General features: G+C 39.0%; 1 protein-coding gene across 3 annotated transcripts in view; it reads right to left on the reverse strand.

Annotated features, from left to right (window-relative positions):
- NYAP2 (neuronal tyrosine-phosphorylated phosphoinositide-3-kinase adaptor 2) overlaps positions 1–22794 on the reverse strand; it is a 263310-nt gene that overhangs the window by 234921 nt on the left and 5595 nt on the right. For all 3 annotated transcript variants that reach the window (XM_067740380.1, XM_067740379.1, XM_067740381.1), the window contains one exon: positions 11449–11686. In XM_067740380.1, the coding sequence (XP_067596481.1) occupies positions 11449–11669 (221 nt within the window). In that variant the 5' untranslated portion in view covers positions 11670–11686. The remainder of the gene's footprint in view (positions 1–11448; positions 11687–22794) is intronic.

Here is a 22794-nt window from a genome sequence, read left to right on the forward strand (position 1 = left end):
AGCTAATGGGAATGTCGTCTTTTATCTTGCTTTCACACCCCACATCCAATCTGTCACCAAATCCCATCAACTCTACCTTCAAAATGCACCTCCAATTCCACCACTTCTCCCCCTGTCCAGCGCTGCCGCTCTGGTCCATATGCCACCATCTGTCCTTCTCGTGATGGTTTTTACAGGCTCCCAACTGATGCTCCTGCTTCTGCCCCACATAGCAGCCAGAATGATCCTCCTTTGTATTAGAGGAGTCAGATTATGGCATTCCTTCTCCCAAAAGCCTACAAAAAATTCTCATCTCGTCTCAAATGAGTGGAAGCCAAAATCTTGACCGTGACCTCGTGGCCCGTGGCCCCGTTACTTCTGACCTGACCTTCTGACCCCGTGCTTGCTCCCCTCCAGCCACTCTGACCTCCTTATAGCTCCTCCCAACACGTCAGGAATGCTCCCCTCTAGGACCTCTTCTCTGCATGTTCCTTCTTCCTAGAAATCCACCCCAGAGATGCACACGGCTTCTCCCCTCACTTACTTCAGGCCCTTTCTCAAATGTGACATCCGTAGTGAGTCTTTTCCTGACCTACCCGTATACCTTTGCACTCTTTCCGAACCCCTGACCTCTACGCCCTGATTTCGTTTTCTTCATAGAACGTGTTGCATTTTAACTTGCTCTTTACTCTGTTTATTGTCTGTCTTCCTCACCCCACCCACACCAGATTGTAAATCCCATGAGGGCAAGCTTTTATTGTTTATTTATTTATTTATTTTACTGTTTTGTTCACTGCTTTATCCCAAGCACCTAGAACTGTGCCTGACCTATAATAGATGTTCAATAAATGCTTAATGAAAAACTTTATATAGAAACAAAATATCCACGCAACACATACAAACATCACCCTAACAGAAAATTAACAAGTCTTCTTGGTGAAGCTCTTCTTCACTGCTGAACCACTTCATTTCTTATTCAAACATCAGGATATGCTGAATGGTATACTTAGTCCCAAATCAAAGACTAAAATGCAATTTACTAATTAAAATAGTGGATTTTAAAGGCTGGTATTTTTATTTTTAAAACAGCTTCCTTGTACATCTTAATGAAAGTGCTTTTCTGTAAAAAAAAATTTTTCTCCCTCTGCTTCCTGGCAGGCTAGTTATATTCATATTCTAGCATGGACATGAATATTCTGTCCTCTATTTCCAAATATGAATGTTATTGAGAAGAACTCTAGAGGCATGTGTTTCACGCAGAGATTCGTTTTGGGAGAGGGGCTTGATTTTCCGTCTATCAATTCATGATTAAAGCTAATTTCAAGGTGATCCATACATTTATAATGAAGATGTTTTCTTCAGGCTATGTCAAAGTTGGACAGAAGCCTTCAAGCTATTTTATTAACATGCTCAGCCTCTGCTCTAGCCATATCATTTGTTACATTAGACATGTTCTCTAAGCTATATCGCATTTTTAGTAGCTAAAAAAAAAATCCCCTGACTCATACCCTTGCTCAATAATAATTTATTTTCCTTATCTGGGTTTTTAAACCTTTTCCAAAGACCATGCTTACTTAAAGATTGAGAATATCCTCTGATAGGCTGAAGAGTATAAAGAAACAGCCCTAAACTAAAAACTATTGCCTCATTAATCTATAACCATCTCTAAATATTTAACACTACTTCTGAAAGAAAGGGTACCTTAAATTTTCCAATGGGTTTCTTTTCAGTGATTCAGGTCGCCACAGGTTTGGCTGTTTGGAAGGTTCACTCTTGCTGTGATCTCCTCAGCGTAAGAAGAGCTTAATTCTCAGGCTGACTGACAGTCTCATGCGGGATTGTGTTCTAAAAAGCCCCTCCTCTTGCCAACATCTGTCTATTTATTTCAGATACAGAATAGACACTGAACTTCTTAAAACGTACAGTGAGTGCTAGGTCCCAGATGTAATTAAAGTTGAAACAACCAGAAGTACAAATAGCTCTCAGAAAGGTATGTGAGAAGAATAAAGGCTTACCTTAACACGAGCCATTAAAGGTCCCTCTCAACGTGACCTCCAATTGCCTTGGCAGGTGATGGAGTGAAAAACCTAAAATCGCATCTATTACAAATACAGATGTAATGTGAATTGCAAACAGAGGAATGCTGATGTTTGTATAAATCCTCTTAAGATGGTGGCGACCCTTACTGAAAACAGGAGCCCAGCAGGACAGACACCATTTTGACTTATAAAGTGAACTGGCACAACAGCCAAAATGGACAAATGTGGTGTCCTTAGGCTAAGTGCGGAAAGTTAATATTAATGAGCATAAGTGGTATCATTAGGTATACGCTCATTAATATTAACTTTCCCCTCCAGCGCTAAAAAAAATAGAACATTTTAAATAAATCAATTCATTTAGGATCAGCCTTGTAGACTTGGCTTCTGGCTCAATATAGAGCAGTGAGGGATGAACAAGGCAAATTACTGAATTCTCTCCTCTAATCGTACGGTCCTATGAATAAAAATCTCCCCATGCATTTGGTATTCTAGTGAAAATTACTCCGATGTCTGGATATCTTATTTAGCTTTGAAAAAAGAAACGTGGATGCACGATTTTAGCAACAACAAAAAAATAAGCAAAGCATCTTGTGGTCCTCTGAAATGATTAATAGAAAAGTGATTGGAATTAATCACAAACACAAGAGGAAGCTGAAATTAGAGAGGGTTATTAAGATACTCTCTGCTGTTTAATCTCACCCCCTTATCAACACATTAACCTTGTTTCCTCTGCCTGAGCCCTGCGTCCTACAGCAAAATTAGGTCAGAAATTCACATCAGATCAGATCAGCTGATTCATTCCAGCAAGACCCTGACACGCTGCAGATTTGGGTTTCATTCTAGACAGGAGTATGGCTGAGGGCTTTGGGGGTTTGCTCCCTATGCTTTAAGCACAGGAGATAGAGCTGGCTGTAGAGTATTTCTGAAAGTTTCTGAACCCTGTTTCATTTAACGGTCCTCACTTCACCTGAACAAAATGAACATCTATTTTCATACACAAATAGAGCATTTCATTTTTCTACATACCTGCAATTAAATCAAACCCAGTGAGATTACCTATTCGTGACCAAAGTAGCTATTCATGTTGCACTGAATGGATATATCGCTCGCTAAGATGTACTTCAGTAAATGCTCCCTATTTCCATAAAGTCTGTCACAAATCATGAGTATGATTCCAGAAGCCATAACTATCTAAATAGGATTTATGTAACTGTTAACATTTCTCTAGTAAGAGCTCTCAATGTAATTATGTCTTTGGGTAATCATTTAAAATATTAACCAATTCTAAACTTTGGTATCAGAATCGTTTGCTTTTTTTAAGTAACAATGCTTTAGTAAAGGGAAAGCAATTTTTTTTTAATTTTTACTTTTTTTTTCTGTATCGTCTAAAGGATGAACTTTCCTGGTGCTTTGTTTCTCTTTGACTAACAGAGATACTGAAACCTTCAAATTTAAATAAGTTCCAAGTATATATCCTAATATACAAATGCATGTATTTTTTTACAGGAGCTGTAACTAATCTAATTCCATTTCTGACTGTCACTTTTAAACAGGAAATATAACCTCATATAGATCCCTTGAGGGCATCCACAGGGAACAGAGACATTCCTAATCAGCTTAAGTAGTCCTTTGTGTCAGAACCACTTTGCTAAAGTCCAGAGCTGTCTTGCGGACTTGCAATGTTTGGGAGAATTTCACTAATGTAGCATTTGTTTTATTAGAAAAAAAAAAATTCAACCCCTTTCTACAACAGAAAAAATACTCAGAAAGGCATGTACTGGGAGCACATTTTCTTGTTGCTTTTTATTTAAGGGATATGTCCTATATTGTTTTCAAAATACTGTGGCTAATAGTAAAATGAGACAATGCAGGGACTAGCTCCAGAATCCAGATAGAAAAATTCACATGAAGGGAAGGAAGCCTCAAACCTAAGCATGCATCGTTTGGTATACCAGATGATCTTTTATTGCCCCTCTTCCTCAGTGAATATTCTTACTGGATGTCCTGAACAAGATGTTTCCTGTAAAGAGTGACTCCTCAAAGCAGACATATGTTCACAGGTACACACAGGTACTGCCTTACAGGTTGTTTGTAACCAGACTGTTCTCATTGGTCAGTTGCCTCCTTCTTAATGGCTAGTGCCTATGTGTGTCAATGGTTCAATATACCTATCATCTCTGTCTTAAACATCCCTCTTCACCCACACACAGGACAAACTAGGGTTTTGTAACCCATCTCAAGTGATCTCACTCATTTGAAACTGTAGGTTTTGCATGTTTCTTTTCTAATAGGCTTTTTAATAAAAAATAAAATCTCATTTAACAGTGCCTGCAGAAAACCATTAGAATTTAAAATAGCAGAAATGATGAGCTACTGAAATATTTTTTTTCATTCTCCTTTAACTTTTCACCTTTGAGTCTCTCTCTCTCTTTCTTTCTCACCAAATGTTATCTGGAGCTGTTAAGAAAAGTACTAACGAACAGTATCCCTTTTTATGTATTTGAAATGTTTCACCCAATAAGACTTTTCAGTAAAATCCCATTTGAGAAATGGAAGTGAAGGTACAAGAAAGTTAGTAGTGACAAAGGACTCAAGTTAGTTTAAAAATAAGGAATTGGGCTCAGAAAGCGTAAGTGACTTAGAACACTGAGAATGTGATGAGGGTATTCCTTTTCTAAGAGCTCAGTGTTTTAAGCTTCCCAGCTTCAACACAAAAGGCATTTTAGCACACATGTGATCCAGAAGGTCAATCATATGAAACCCTATTTCCGTTTTGAAGCAAATCCCTGGCAGTCTGCACATTTCTGAAATTGCAACTGGCATATTTCACAGAGAATTATCATCAATGCCTTTTCAAGGTCAAACATGCTCCATCTTTAGATTTTTCAGCATTTATATCCTATATATTAAATCATAGTATATATTAAAGAAGGCATTCGGCAGATGTGCTAAAGAATTTTAATTGATTAGACTGTGTTCGTTAATGTCATGTTGAATTTTCTCTACAACTTGACATAAATTGCACGTTAAAAGTATTAAATTATGTGTGAAATTTAGATGTGGGCATTCTGCTTTGGTCGCCATCTCTGGAACTCAGAATTCCTGTGTGACCAGAATCTTGCTCGGGAATTTTCAAAAATTTTAAAAATACACTTCCTATTAGGAACATTGTTGAAGCAATTCTAAAAATGTACTGTGAGAATATTCTATATAATATTTAAGATTTATTATATTTTTAAATTGTCAGAATCCCAGAATACTGGTCACCATATGAACAAAATAAAAATTAAATTTGAACATTTCAACGGGTACTGAGATGGAATAACTTGAGCTATCTGCAGCTATAGCCCCACCCCAAGTCAGGGAGGACTTTAGTCTCCTCCTGCTGCCCAAGCATGACACTTTTGGCTCCTTTCATGTTTTCTCTCTCCAACTCTTCCCAAGACAACATCCAGAGACTTCTATGTATGTCCTCACACAGTGCATGGGCCCTGCTTTTGGAACAGAAAGTCATCTGGACAACATGGATGGATCATAATACTAAGTGACGTAAATATCCTATGATATCACTTATATGTGGAATCTAAAAAAAGAATGATACAAATGAACTTATTTACAAAACAGAAAGAGACTCACAGACTGAAAACAAACTTATAGTTGCTAAAGGGGAAAGGAGGGGAGGGATAAATTAGGAATTCGGGATTAACAGATACACACTACGATATATAAAATAGATAAACAACAAGGACCTACTGTAGAGCACAGAGAACTATATTCAGTATTTTGTAATAATGTATAAAGGAAAAGAATCTGAAAAATTATATATATATCTTCACTTTGCTGTACACCTGAAACATTGTAAATCAACTATACTTCAATAAAAAACAACAACAACCTCAACAAAAAATAAACAAAAAAGAAAGTCATCTGAGAAGTCTCAAAATTTAGGAGATTTTACTAGTATTTTTTCTCTTCCAAAGATATTTGCACTTTAAATTAGGATTCCAGAAAACATTTGGGGGAAAGAGTGTAGGAAAGAGTGGGGAGGAGTTACTGATAGCAAGATACATACTACGTCTTTCAGTTCCGAGCGTGTGTGATACCTATGGCACAATAATAAAATGGTGTTTGAGGAGCCAGGTTTGGGACCGTCATACAGAATTAGTCATCTGTTCATTCATCGCTCAGTCACCTGTACATCGTGGCTGAACACTCCTATCTGAAATACTTGAGATCCCATCCCTTCCCACCTACTCAAGGACATAATCACAGTAATTTTTCCTTCCCTCTCTTAAGTCGTTAACATTTCCCTTTCTACTGTAATCTTTCATATCAGCATTTCAGATAAGCTAGTTTTCGCTCTGCTTAAAGGGAAAAACCAGTAAAACAGAACACCATAGACCTCTCTTCCCCCTTCAACTGCTCTCCATATTTGTGAATTTTGTTTAACCTCGAAAGTTCCTAAAATAGTTCTCTATTCCTCTCTTCCTTGTTTCAATTCCTCTTTTCGCATCCTCTTGTGAACATGACTCCACTGCGTTTTGTCCCCAGACCTCCACCAAAACTGTTCTTGTCAACAACACCAATGTAGTAAAAGGCATTATTCAATCCTCAGGATTCAATATATTTGATCTACCAGTAAAATCTCTCTTCTTTAATCACTTTTGTCATTTCACTCTGAGGCAACACCCGCCTTGGAGATTCTTCTCTTATCCCACTAGCTGTTCTTACTGGATTCTTCTACTGTTCCTGTCATGTAAACAGTTAGGTGTCCCAAGGAACAGTCCTGTGTGCTTTTATCCTCTCTAGCTAATTTTAGGTCCTAGGGATCCTTAACCAGGCTCATGACTGTAAAAAATCTATGACTCTCATATTAAAACCTCCAGGTTTGATCTCCACCATGAGCCCTGGATCCAACTGCCTATCCAGAATTCTCCACTTGAATATCTAAAAGAGCTCCCAGCACTGGCTTATGAAAGCTGAACTCCCATTCCCCCACCATTTAAACTAAATTTACTCCTGTTTTAGTCTTTACCATTTCATTAAGTGGATACAGCATTCTTCTAGTTGTTTCAGGAAAAACGAAACATAACATAACAACAACAGAACCAGAACAGCAACGAGACAAACTTGAGAGCCATCTTCAATTCCTTTCTCTTATTCAACTTCTATGTCTCATCAATTAGAAACTTTCACTGGTGCCCCAAATTTTAGCATTTTATGCCACATTTACTAGTACCACCCTGGTCCAAACTACCATCATCTCTCACTTGAATTACTGCAAAAGCTTTCTCTCTGAATTCCCTGCATCCAACTATGCCCTGTCCATCTGTTCAACACATAAAAACCAGAGTAATCCTTGTTAAAAAAGGGCAGTTTAGGGTATACCATACCTCTGCTCAAGAAATCTTCAATGAATTTTTTTTTTCTTTTAGAGTAAAACATGAACTTATAATGCTCTACATTACCTGGTGGCCCCACTACCAGTCGAACTTAGACCCCTTCCACCTTTGCTTGGTCACCACATGACACCTTCCCTTCTTAGAACACATCAAACTTGCTGTTTCTTCTGTCGAGAATTCTCTTCCCCAGACAGCCATGTGGCTCCTGTCTCTGGCAACAGGCTCCCAATGTCTAATGTGTCTGCTCAGCTGTTGTTGGATTTCAGAGGTCTTCCCTGGCCTCTATTCTTATTGCCCTCACTCTGCTTTATTTTACAGTGTAAACATTTATTACCACCTGTCATATATATTTATTTATACTTATTTCTTTCATGTTGCCTCTCTCTCACCCTCCTCTCAGAATATAATTCTTTTATAACCAGGAACTTTGTTCTGTTCATTGCTGTCTCATAAAGGTCTAGAACATTTCCTGGCACTTAGTAAGGTTTCAATAAATATTTCACCAATGAATGAATATACTTAACAGCAAGTTGTTTATTGAACAATAAGTTGGCTTCAGATCCTGTTCTAAGAACTGTATATACCAATAGTCATTCTTCTCATGAAACTTACATTGTAACTTGAACATCATCAACCACGTCACATATTGTGTGCATGGTTTGCTCATTGTCTCTAATCACCTTGACCTCAGGTGAGAGATGCCCTATCTAGCTCACGGGTTCAGCATCATTTCTTGCTTCCAGGATTAAAGCCTCTATGCCTGATGCCTTATTTCATGGGTGGGGTCAGAATTCAACTTGAACATCAGCTCACTTTACTATGACCTGGCAGTCTGTTGACCTCTAGTTGGTGTCCCCATGCCTGGGACATTGGTTTATTCTTCAACTCTACCCACATCTACTGACAAATCCCGAATAGCCTCATCATCTAAGATGCCACCGTCACTAGGTCACCGCGACATGAAGCACACGCCTTTATAACTCTCCTGCGGGGAACGCCAACTACTGTGGCAACAACAGCCTTACAAGCAACACTGCTACGGAACCTTGAGAGTAAGCCGGCTTCAGGCATACCTACTCCCACATCTCTGGCTTATGTCCTGCCATGGAAACAATGAAAGTGCACAGTAACTGAACATCTAGCTCCTCAAACGCCAGATCCTAGAAGGCTCTTGTTTCTTCCTGCTACCAGTGGGTTCTTCATTTGCCTCCTAATCTGATTATAGAAAGATAAACTGCTAATTTAAAACTGACAAGTAGGGATTTCCCTGGTGGCACAATGGTTAAGAATCTGCCTGCCAATGCAAGGGACATGGGTTCGAGCCCTGGTCCAGGAAGATCCCACATCCCACATGCCACGGAGCAACTAGGCCTGTGCACCGTAACTACTGAGCCTGTGCTCTAGAGCCTGGAGCCACAACTACTGAGCCTGTGTGCCACAACTGCTGAGGCCCGCGCACCTGGGGCCCGTGCTCACCACAATGAGAAACCCGCGCACCACAACAAAGAGTGGCCCCCGCTCTCTGCAACTAGGGAAAGCCAGCATGCAGCAACGAAGACTCAACACAGCCAATAAATAAATACATTTATTAAAAAATAAAACTGACAAGTACCTCTTTTTCTCCCCTCTTTGAATCTTTACTTATTTGATACAAGAAAGAACACTCATACTCAGAAGAACTGTTTCAAACAAGACATCGACATTGATTAAACATACACCTCCCCCCCAACACACACACACACAGGGTGGGTGACTTCTCTTGCCCTTACTCTGTTCTTAAGCAGGGCTAGACTACAGTTTTATATTGTGTTGACAGTGTGATGTGGAAGCAAAATTGTCCAGATCGTTTGGGACTTTTTCAATTCAATGTGTGATCTGAACTATCTTTATGTTTATGGCTTGTAATATAATTCTAGAAAATATTGCTTTGTTAATGTAGCAGGAACTAACACAAAGTTTACTTAACTGAATTTCCTGGACCTCATTTACCATGCAATGACAGGGTTTTGCTGTGTCTCCACCTACCTGAATTCCAGCCCCTGTCCCCTGGACTTTTGACTCCTTGGAATTGTTGGTAATGCCCCTTTGAACACTTGACCACTTAAAATGAGTCATTTTTACTTTCTTAATATCTATGGATCTTTAGATAGAAACTTTATGAGGTTGTTGATGAAACACAGAAGCTAATAATACAGTGATAAGCACCCTGGGGTGCTCTGTACAATCTAATAGAACTATTCAGCAAATAATTTTGTCTCTATGCTTAGAGAAAAGAGTGAATTATGTTTAATGGCAAGATTGGGAAACTTTAGATTTTAGAGATGAAGTTACTTTAGAAATCACGTAGGATAACCTTTTTTGTTCTGAGTTTCTGAAACCTTAGACTCACAAAAGTAAATTAAAATGTTTACATACATATAGAAGTTCAGGGCTTCCCTGGTGGTACAGTCGTTAAGAATTTGCCTGCCAGTGCAGAGGACACGGGTTCGACCCCTGGTCTGGGAAGATCCCAAATGCCTCGGAGCAACTAAGCCCACATGCCACAACTACTGAGCCTGTGCTCTAGAGCCAGAGCTCCACGACGAGAGAAGCCACAGCAATGAGAAGCCCGTGGGCACCGCAACGAAGAGTAGCCCGCTTGCCTGAAGACCCAATGCAGCCAAAAATAAATAAATAAAATAAATAAATGTATAAAAAAATACATCTTGGTTTAAAAAAAAAAAGTTCATCAGAGGTACTTAGCAGAAAAAAAAAAAGTTGTTCTAAGAAAGGGCACTTAGTGCATCCTAGAAAGGAACCTGTGGTACCAACTAAAATTAGGTAGAAATAAAAAATAACATATCTCAGAATAACATCTGCAATTATGAATACGTTTATCAAGCATGCCATTTTACAAATCTTTGTATACCTGGTAATAGAATAGATTTCCATTTGAATAGTCCAGAGAAAAAGATGACACTCTTTCAACTAATCTTGTACAAAATTTCCAAATCTCTCGCCCTCTTTCTCTCTCTCTTCCTTCCCACCCTCTCGTACAGAGTTGTTTGCCATTAAATGATTGGAATAGTGCATCCTTACCTAGCTTCTTTATAAGAATCAATAGTTTACCTTAAAAGAATATGTTCTTTTCCTTCATATCATAATGTTCACAGAGAGTAAGCAAAAGGATTAATTCCAGATTAGATGAAAAATCCACCAACTGGCTATCAAAATAGCTTATTATTACCATTCAGTTATCCAGGCAATTGATGGATTCATTTCCTAAATTCTGTCTCTTTGCACTTAGTAAATGGACTCCATTGAAGAAATAGGACTCCATCAAACACATATCTCTACCTGTAACCCCGCAACACATACACTCAGAAAATATTGTAACATTTTTTGGAAAAATCAAAAGATGTGTATCCTTACTTTGGTCTCAGCACACTAGGGAACTTAGCCTCCATTTGGAGGCTGCAATCGGGGCTCATTTGCTTGTAGCAGGTAGGTTTTGCAGCATAAAAGTCATTTCATTTGAACAAACCTGGGGCACTCAGTACCAGACAAGAGATGTAATAGCCACAGAATTCTACACAGAGGGCACACACTGAGTATTCCACTTCAGAAACTCACATAATTATAATTACTGACAAGTCTTTTCATAATCTAGGAAGATGGTGAACTCTCTCATAAGGATGATACAAAGACCATTAAATATAGAGATTTTCATTAAATATTAAAGTGTGTGTTCCCTTAATCTTTTATCGAGAGATTGTTCAGTATGAACTTTTATTTAGAGGAAACTGAATTCTTTCCCCACCCCATCTGCCTCTCCATACTCACGACACAAAAGTAAAACAACTTTTGTTAACTAAGGCAAGTGTCCTGTCTGCGTTGTGTTTTCATCACAGTTGAGAAGACACTTTTACATTGTCTCAAGTCTAACTTTGACAAACCCCTTCTTGACCAGGTGACAGCATCACAGCCTCTGCAGAACTCACAGATACCCTGAGGTGTGCAAAACTCAGAACACTTTCATTTATACTTACCGTTTTATTGCTTCTTCTTGTCTTCGGCGTTTTTCATTCTTTTCCTTCAAGTAGGCCAGGTTTGTTTCATTTCTCAAGCGATCATTTTCTCGCGCAATGTCCGATGCATTCTGAATAACCAATCCGTCGTAGGCCTTCATCCCCATATCCTCAATATACTGGAGAAATGTGTCCAGAGGGTCTTCCTCAGGATTAGAACTCATCATCCTGGAGGATTTCATGTGAAAAGGAACACTTCCTGTGGGATGAGAACACATTTTACCTTCATCAAAGATGTGGATAAAAGCAAGGTGCTGCTTATTCTCTTAACATCTTGTCAGCCCCAAACTCCAATGATTATGGCGGGATCTACTTGGAGAAAATGTCTCATTAGAAATTACAGTCGGGAGGCTTCCGGGAAGACGGCGGAAGAGTAAGACGCAGAGATCACCTTCCTCCCTACAGACACACCAGAAATACATCTACACGTGGAACAACTCCTACAGAACACCTACTGAACGCTGGCAGAAGACCTCAGACCTCCCAAAAGGCAAGAAACCCCCCACGTACCTGGGTAGGGCAAAAGAAAAAAGAATAAACAGAGACAAAAGGATAGGGATGGGACCTGCACCAGTGGGAAGAAGCTGTGAAGGAGGAAAGGTTTTCACACGCTAGGAAGCCCCTTCTCGGGCGGAGACTGCGGGTGGCGGAGGGGGAAGCTTCGCAGCCACGGAGGAGAGCACAGCAACAGGGGTGCGGAGGGCAAAGCGGGTAGATTCCCGCACAGAGGATCAGGGCCAACCAGCACTCACCAGGCCGAGAGGCTTGTCTGCTCACCCGCCGGGGCGGGCGTGGCTGGGAGCTGAGGCTCGGGCTTCGGTCGGAGCGCAGGGAGAGGACTGGGGTTGGCGGCATGAACACAGCCTGCAGGGGTTAGTGCGCCACGGCTAGCCGGGAGGGAGTCCGGGAAAAGTCTGGACCTGCCGAAGAGGCAAGAGACTTTTTCTGCCCTCTTTGTTTCCTGGTGCGCGAGGAGAGGGGATTAAGAGCGCTGCTTAAAGGAGCTCCAGAGACGGGCCGTGAGACGCGGCTAAAAGCGCGGACCCCAGAGACGGGCATGGACGCTAAGGCTGCTGCTGCCGCCACCAAGAAGCCTGTGTGCGAGCACAGGTTACTATCCATACCCCGCTTCCTGGGAGCCTGGGCAGCCCGCCACTGCCAGGGTCTCGGGATCCAGGGACAACGCCCCCGGAAGAACGCACGGCGCGCCTCAGGCTCGTGCAACGTCACGCCGGCCTCTGCCGCCGCAGGCCCGCCCCGCACTCCGTGCCCCTCCCTCCCTCCGGCCTGAGTGAGCCGGAGCCCCCGAATCAGCGGCTCCTTTAAACCCGTCCTGCCTGAGCGAAGAACAGACGCCCTCCGCCGACCTACACGCAAAGGCGGGGCCAAATCCAAAGCTGAGCCCGTGGGAGCTGTGAGAACAAAGAAGAGAAAGGGAAATCTCTCCCTGCAGCCTCAGAAGCAGCAGATTAAAGCTCCACAATCAACTTGATGTCTGTGGAATACATGAATAGACAACGAATCATCCCAACTTGAGGACGTGGACTTTGAGAGCAAGATTTATTCTGTATAGCTTTGCTTCCACCATTTGTCCTCCCGTTCTATCCGTCCGTTTTTATTTTTTGTGTTTTTTTTAATTTTTTTCTTAATAATTATTTTTTTATTTTAATAACTTTATTATATTTTATCTTACTTTATTTTATTTTACTTTATCTTCTTTCTTTCCTTCCTTCCCTTCTTCCTTCCTTCCTTCCTTCCTCCCTCCCTCCCTCCCTCCTTTCTTTCTTTCTTTCTACTTCTACTAATTCTTTCTTTCTACTTTTTCTCCCTTTTATTCTGAGCCATGTGGATGAAAGGCTCTTGGTGCTGCAGCCAGGAGTCAGTGCTGTGCCTCTGAGGTGGGAGAGCCAACTTCAGGACACTGGTCCACAAGAGACCTCCCAGCTCCACATAATATCAAACGGCGAAAATCTCCCAGAGATCTCCATCTCAACACCAGCACCCAGCTTCACTCAATGACCAGCAAGCTACAGTGCTGGACATCCTATGCCAAACAACTAGCAAGACAGTAACACAACCCCACCCATTAGCAGAGAGGCTGCCTAAAATCATAATAAGTCCACAGACACCCCAAAACCCACCAACAGACGTGGACCTCCAACCAGAAAGACAAGATCCAGCCTCATTCACCAGAACAGAGGCACTAGGCCCCTCCACCAGGAAGCCTACACAACCCACTGAACCAACCTTAGCCACTGGGGACAGACACCAAAAACAATAGGAACTACGAGCCTGCAGCCTGCAAAAAGGAGACCCCAAACACACTAAAATAAGCAAAATGAGAAGACAGAAAAACACACAGCAGATGAAGGAGCAAGAGAAAAACCCACCAGACCTAACAAATGAAGAGGAAATGGGCAGTCTACCTGAAAAAGAATTCAGAGTAATGATAGTAAAGATGATGCAAAATCTTGGAAATAGAATGGACAAAATGCAAGAAACATTTAACAAGGACCTAGAAGAACTAAAGACGAAACAAACAACGATGAACAACACAATAAATGAAATGAAAAATACTCTAGATGGGATCAATAGCAGAATAACTGAGGCAGAAGAATGGATAAGTGGCCTGGAAGATAAAGTAGTGGAAATAACTACTGCAGAGGAAAATAAAGAAAAAAGAATGAAAAGAACTGAGGACAGTCTCAGAGACCTCTGGGACAACATTAAACACACCAACATTCGAATTATAGGGGTTCCAGAAGAAGAAGAGAAAAAGAAAGGGACTGAGAAGATATTTGATGAGATTATAGTTGAAAACTTCCCTAATATGGGAAAGGAAATATTTAATCAAGTCCAGGAAGCACAGAAAGTCCCATACAGGATAAATCCAAGGAGAAATATGCCAACACACATATTAATCAAACTGTCAAAAATTAAATACAAAGAAAACATATTAAAAGCAGCAAGGGAAAAACAACAAATAACACACAAGGGAATCCCCATAAGGTTAACAGCTGATCTTTCAGCAGAAACTCTGCAAGCCAGAAGGGAGTGGCAGGACATATTGAAAGTGTTGAAGGAGAAAAACCTGCAACCAAGATTACTCTACCCAGCAAGGATTTCATTCAGATTTGATGGAGAAATTAAAACATTTACAGACAAGCAAAAGCTGAGAGAGTTCAGCACCACCAAACCAGCTTTACAACAACTGCTAAAGGAACCTATCTAGGCAAGAAGCACAAGAGAAGGAAAAGACCTACAATAACGAACCCAAAACAATTAAGAAAATGGGAATAGGAACATACATATTGATAATTACCTTAAATGTAAATGGACTAAATGCTCCCACCAAAAGACACAGATTGGCTGAATGGATACAAAAACAAGACCCATATATTTGCTGTCTACAAGATACCCACTTCAGACCTAGAGACACATACAGACTGAAAGTAAGGGGATGGAAAAAGATATTTCATGCAAATGGAAACCAAAAGAAAGCTGGAGTAGCAATTCTCATATCAGACAAAGTAGACTTTAAAATAAAGACTATTAGAAGAGACAAAGAAGGACACTACATAATGATCAAGGGATCAATCCAAGAAGATATAACAATTGTAAATATTTATGCACCCAACATAGGAGCACCTCAATACATAAGGCAAATACTAACAGCCATAAAAGGGGAAATCAACAGTAACACATTCATAGTAGGGGACTTTAACACCCTACTTTCACCAATGGGGTGACAATGGACAGATCATCCAAAATGAAAATAAATAAGGAAACACAAGCTTTAAATGATACATTAAACAAGATGGACTTAACTGATATTTATAGGACATTCCATCCAAAAATAACAGAATACACATTTTTCTCAAGTGCTCATGGAATATTCTCCAGGATAGATCATATCTTGGGTCACAAGTCAAGCCTTGGTAAATTTAAGAAAATTGAAATTGTTTCAAGTATCTTTTCCGATCACAACGCTATGAGACTAGATATAAATTACAGGAAAAGATCTGTAAAAAATACAAACACATGGAGGCTAAACAATACACTACTCAATAACGAAGTGATCACTGAAAAAATCAAAGAGGAAATTAAAAAATACCTAGAAACAAATGACAATGGAGACATGATGACGCAAAATCTATGGGATGCAGCAAAACAGTTCTAACAGGGAAGTTTATAGCAATACAATCCTACCTTAAGAAACAGGAAACATCTCGAATAAACAACCTAACCTTGCACCTAAAGCAATTAGTGAAAGAAGAACAAAAAACGCCAAAGTTAGCAGAAGGAAAGAAATCATAAAAATCAGATCAGAAATAAATGAAAAAGAAATGAAGGAAACGATAGAAAAGATCAATAAAACTAAAAGCTGGTTCTTTGAGAAGATAAACAAATTTGATAAACCATTAGCCTGATTCATCAAGAAAAAAAGGGAGAAGACTCAAATCAATAGAATGAGAAATGAAAAAGAAGTAACAACGGACACTGCAGAAATACAAAAGACCATGAGAGATTACTACAAGCAACTCTATGCCAATAAAATGGACAACCTGGAAGAAATGGACAAATTCTTAGAAATGAGCAACCTGCCAAGACTGAATCAGGAAGAAATAGAAAATATGAACAGACCAATCACAAGCACTGAAATTGAAACTGTGATTAAAAATCTTCCAACACACAAAAGCCCAGGACCAGATGGCTTCACAGGCGAATTCTGTCAAACATTTAGAGAAGAGCTAACACCTATCCTTCTCAAACTCTTCCAAAATATAGCAGAGGGAGGCACACTCCCAAACTCATTCTACGAGGACACCAGCACCTTGATACCAAAACCAGACAAGGATGTCACAAAGAAAGAAAACTACAGGCCAATATCACTGATGAACATAGATGCAAAAATCCTCAACAAAATACTAGCAAACAGAATCCAACAGCACATTAAAAGGATCATACACCATGATCAAGTGGGGTTTATTCCAGGAATGCAAGGATTCTTCAATATATGCAAAACAATCAATGTGATAAACCATATTAACAAATTGAAGGAGCAAAACCATATGATCATCTCAATAGATGCAGAGAAAGCTTTCGACAAAATTCAACACCAATTTATGATAAAAACCCTGCAGAAAGCAGGCATAGAGGGAACTTTCCTCAACATAGTAAAGGCCATATATGACAAACCCACATCCAACATTGTCCTCAATGGTGAAAAACTGAAAGCATTTCCACTAGGATCAGGAACAAGACAAGGTTGCTCACTCTCACCACTCTTATTCAACTTAGTTTTGGAAGTTTTAGCCACAGCAATCAGAGAAGAAAAGGAAATAAATGGAATCCAAATCAGAAAAGAAGTAAAGCTGTCACTGTTTGCAGATGACATGATACTATACATAGAGAATCCTAAAGATGCTACCAGAAAACTACTAGAGCTAATCAATGAATTTGGTAAAGTAGCAGGATACAAAATTAATGCACAGAAATCTCTGGCATTCCTATACACTAACGATGAAAAATCTGAAAGTGAAATCAAGAAAACACTCCCATTTACCATTGCAGCAAAAAGAATAAAATATCTAGGAATAAATCTACCTAAGGAGACAAAAGACCTGTATGCAGAAAATTATAAGACACTGATGAAAGAAATTAAAGATGATACAAATAGATGGAGAGATATACCATGTTCTTGGATTGGAAGAATCAACATTGTGAAAATGACTCTACTACCCAAAGCAATCTACAGATTCAATGCAATCCCTATCAAACTACCACTGGTATTTTTCACAGAACTAGAACAAAAAATTTCACAATTTGTATGGAAACACAAAAGACCCTGAATAGCCAAAGCAATCTTGAGAACGAAAAATGGAGCTGGAGGAATCAGGCTCCCTGACTTCAGACTATACTACAAAGCTACAGTAATCAAGACAGTATGGTACTGGCACAAAAACAGAAAGATAGTTCAATGGAACAGCATAGAAAGCCCAGAGATAAACTCACGTGCATATGATCACCTTATCTTTGATAAAGGAGGCAGGAATGTACAGTGGAGAAAGGACAGCCTCTTCAATAAGTGGTGCTGGGAAAACTGGACAGCTACATGTAAAAGTATGAGATTAGATCACTCCCTAACACCATACACAAAAATAAGCTCAAAATGGATTAAAGACCTAAATGTAAGGCCGGAAACTATAAAACTCTTAGAGGAAAACATAGGCAGAGCACTCTATGATATAAATCACAGCATGATCCTTTTTGACCCACCTCCTAGAGAAATGGAAATAAAAACAAAAATAAACAAATGGGACCTAATGAAACTTCAAAGCTTTTGCACAGCAAAGGAAACCATAAACAAGACCAAAAGACAACCCTCAGAACGGGAGAAAATATTTGCAAATGAAGCAACTGACAAAGGATTAATCTCCAAAATTTATAAGCAGCTCAATAACAGAAAAACAAACAACCCAATCCAAAAATGGGCAGAAGACCTAAATAGACATTTCTCCAAAGAAGATATACAGACTGCCAACAAACACATGAAAGAATGCTCAACTTCATTAATCATTAGAGAAATGCAAATCAAAACTACAATGAGATATCATCTCACACCAGTCAGAATGACCATCATCAAAAAATCTAGAAACAATAAATGGTGGAGAGGGTGTGGAGAAAAGGGAACCCTCTTGCACTGTTGGTGGGAATGTAAATTGATACAGCCACTGTGGAATACAGTATGGAGGTTTCTTTAAAAACTACAAATAGAACTACCATATGACCCAGCAATCCCACTACTGGGCGTATACCCTGAGAAAACCATAATTCAAAAAGAGTCATGTACCAAAATGTTCATTGCAGCTCTATTTACAATAGCCCGGAGATGGAAACAACCTAAGTGTCCATCATTGGATGAATGGATAAAGAAGATGTGGCACATATATACAATGGAATATTACTCAGCCATAAAAAGAAATGAAATTGAGCTATTTGTAATGAGGTGGATAGACCCAGAGTCTGTCATACAGAGTGAAGTAAGTCAGAAAGAGAAAGACAAATACCATATGCTAACACATATATATGGAATTTAAGGGAAAAAGAATATCATGAAGAACCTAGGGGTAATACAGGAATAAAGACACAGACCTACTAGAGAATGGACTTGAGGATATGGGCGGCGGGAAGGGTAAGCTGTGACAAAGCGAGAGAGAGGCATGGACATATATACACTACCAAAGGTAAGGTAGATAGCTAGTGGGAAGCACCTGCATAGTGCAGGGAGATCAGCTCGGTGCTTTGTGACCTCCTGGAGGGCTGGGATAGGGAGGGTGGGAGGGAGGGAGACGCAAAAGGGAAGCGATATGGGAACATATGTATATGTATAACTGATTCACTTTGTTATAAAGCAGAAACTAACACACCATTGTAAAGCAATTATACTCCAATAAAGATGTTAAAAAAAAAAAAAGAAAGAAAGAAAGAAAGAAATTACAGTCAGAGTATTTAAAGTTAATATTAAATGAATGTTGCCTGGGTAGCAAAGACTTCTTCAAAGCACCAAAATTAGCAAATCAAAGGCTAAACCTCTCGCGCTGAAAGGTGATGTGAGGGTGCAAATATCTGGGGGAAGAAAAACGTAAGTTTATGTTAACAGAGTCATGATTTTGCTTCTCAAAAATGTGTTCATATACTAATAAGATACAGTAGAACCAAGGTTCACTTTTTTCTGATTACTACAAAGAGTTTTCTGTTCAATTTCAAATAAAATGATGTAATTATTTGGAATGAATTTTTTTTTTTAATAAATTTACTTATTTATTTATTTAATTTGGCTGCACTGGGTCTTCGTTGCCACGCATGGGCTTTCTTCACTGCTTTGCGCGGGCTTTTCATTGCAGTGGCTTCTCTTGTTGCGGAACACTGGCTGTAGGCGCACAGGCTTCATAGTTGTGGCTCGCAGCATCTAGAGCGCAGGCTCAGTAGTTGTGGCGCACGGGCTTAGTTGCTCCGCGGCACGTGGGATCTTCCCAAACCAGGGCTCGAACCGGTGTCCCCTGCATTGGCAGGCAGATTCTTAACCACTGCACTACCAGGGAAGTCCTGGAATGAATTTTCTTATTGTGTGTTTTCTTTGCAATTTAAAATTAAGATTTATGAATCTGAATAATTCATGCAAAATATAGCAGTAATCAAGGAAATACACATTTCTAATATCATTTGTCTTAGAAATAATCTCTTTTTGACCCTCCACTATTTTCCAAAATGGTGCTCTGTAATGGCTTTGTGCTGTAACTCAAATATCACAGATCACCAGGGCCACGTTAATCCTTACCAGTCTGGTAATTAAAGCGGTGGCAATTATGATGATCCTTGATACATGAGGTTTAAAAACCTGAGCCACAGAAGGGAATACTGAAAGCCAAAGTCAAATCAAAACAAAAACAGGAACATAGGACTTTCAAAGCTCACCTGTAAAATGCTGGAAATAATAGCACCCACCTCCTGCTTATGTGAAGATTATGAGAGGTGATGACTGTAGAGAACTTAGCATAAAGTTCAACAATAGTAAGAGTATACATAATAAAGTTAGCTAATATTATTGGCAGGACTAATAATGTAAAATGTGTATATATGTATAGATGGATGGGTGGATAAATAACCAGCAGGCTATAAAAGTCAGCATGCCTTGAAGTAGAGGAATCCAAAGAATCATAGAAATAAATGAAGCCGGAGATAGAAAAATTGTATTTTAATCAATCAAAAGTAGAACTGAAGTTTAATTAATTATATACAAGGGTAAGTATTTTACCCATCTAGCTTAATAACACTTATTGTCCTCAATCGCATATTCACTGTGATAAAGCAAAATCAATTAACAAGGAGAAAACACTGGCAATTTAAAAATTATAAATTACCTTAACATCTTTTACTTTCTTCAAAAGGCTCAGAAAGATATATATTTTTTTAAATATCAGCCCAGCTTTTTAATGTAGAAGTCCTAGACCTTCATTTTTACCATTACAAATCATTTTCATTCTGATTTTTTTTATAAGAATAATCATGTTCCATAACCTGGATCGTAGCTATGGAAACTTCAGTTCTTATCAGAGTTTATTAGCATTTCAGCTGCCAGTCAATCCATATGTTACTTGAAGCTCAGTCTGAATTTAAGGATTTATTCCTCAATCTGTAAGAAATTGTTGAAACTAGATGGATGAGTGGTTTGTTGACTCATGATTTTCTGTTATGTTGTTTTCTTATGTTTGGTTTGGTTTGAAGCCATAATGGGCTGGCAAATGAAATGGACTTTTAATTCTAACTATCTAATGTAATAAATTGTATTTCATTATCAGCCTATCAGATTAGATGCTGAAGTGGTGAACACACATGGGAATGAAAAACTGCTGCCACAAATGATTGTAATTTGGGGGGGAAATGCAACATGATTCTCAAACAGCTAAAGCATTAGTATTATTGGGAATTCACTTCTACCAAAGACTACAGCACTAGGTGTGCTTAGGTAAAAAAAGATCTGCATAACCTTATGGAAATTAATTCTACCATAGTTAAGCAAACCAAGTCAGTGTTACAAGGATTCTAGGGAGAATGCCTCAGGATGGAAGATGGTCACTCCCACACTGCCCTGGAGCAAAATTGTCTATTTCCCACTGTGCAAGGCATTACCCAAAGATTTTTATTTCTTCCCTTAAGTTTTCCTCCCCATCCGGATGACACCAGTGATCCTTCACACAGTTTATATATTCCAAATATTAGCAAGGTTAATTGTGTACCTCTGAAAATTGATTATTTTCCTAAGTGGTCTTTCAAAGTGCCTGAAGTTTAAATTATGTTTATTCTGATAAAATATTAAATAATAAATCATAAAATATGTACACCATGGAGAGTCATAGTGTAAGATATTTTAAGTTGAGATGAAAATTTGGGGGATGAAAATCAACCATAAAATCTAGTAAAACTTCAGAGCAATGAAAATTGGATGTTGGTGAACATGCTTTTGTCATCCAATTCTAGAGGATAATTGTTTCTACAATCATTTATTTATGCAAGTATTTCTTGAGCACATATTATGAACTAGGCACTGATAAAGGCAGAATCGTGTCCCTCTAGACATTCACACTGCAGTGAAAGAACACAATAAATAAATAATCGCAATACAGTGTAACAAGGGCACGGGTTCATTTGGCAATGTTGGCATTCACTAGTTTGTCATGGTTATGTTCACCATTTTTGAGGATGAGCAAAGAACACTTTTTAACAATTATATCTAGTCTTCAAAAGTAAAAATAAAAAATAGACTTGGGCCCTACCAATGTTTAAGTATCATACTTTTTTGCTTCCTTGTCCACATATAAAAGGTAGTTTGTAATGTAGGGGGAAAGTAAGGCAGTCTTGAAGGGTATATAGCTGGGGAGTTGACCATAATGGCCTAAAAATCCTAAACTAAAGCACCCCTAGATCTATGACTTTGTGCAAGTTAATCAACCTCTTTAAGCTTCAGTCTCAAAATTTTTAAAATCATATTTATGCTATTGTGAGGATTCGGTTAGAAAATGTATGTAATTGTTCAATAAATGTGACCATAGTTATTAGTCACTAATATTACTATTAGATGATTTTCACAATTCTTAACTGTGGTGAAGATTAGGGTTTGTAATAACTCCTCGATATGCATAGTTTTACTCTGAAACATAATAGAGTAGAATGTTTATTGTTCAACTTCCTTAATCACAGGTATTCAAATAGAGGCCATGAAAATGGTTAACAGATTTGTTCACTAACCAAATGCATGTAAAACCACTTATCCATTCTGCCCCATTTTTCAAATCTAGAAACTAAGGGCTTTGGGGCATATGAACCAAGATACGCATCCCATTTCTCAAACACTTGGACTCCACCCTTCCAAGCCCAAGGATGTTTCTCAGGTAACTGGACTGTGAATGAACCTGGCCTCACTGAAGAAAAGTGAGTCTTGTATTAAGAGCCTATATCATTACAACTTCTACCATTCCCATGCAGTGAGAACCCACAGACAGGTATGATCTTAAATCTGCCCTTCAGAAATTTATATTTATGGCTAAGACAGATATTGAATCAGATACATTCCTTATCACTAAATATTTGGCTGCATTTTGATTATTGGATATTAAATCAAGATCATTTCTAGCCCTTGAACGAAAATCTTGTATGCAAGCATTTTATAAAAGCTTGTTTTCAGCACCTAATTCCAAAGTTGGCATCATAAAAGAACATAGTTAAGAAACAAATGGGCAGTTTCCT

Source organism: Pseudorca crassidens, chromosome 6, assembly GCF_039906515.1.
Source record: "Pseudorca crassidens isolate mPseCra1 chromosome 6, mPseCra1.hap1, whole genome shotgun sequence".
Taxonomy (NCBI): Eukaryota; Metazoa; Chordata; class Mammalia; order Artiodactyla; family Delphinidae; genus Pseudorca; species Pseudorca crassidens.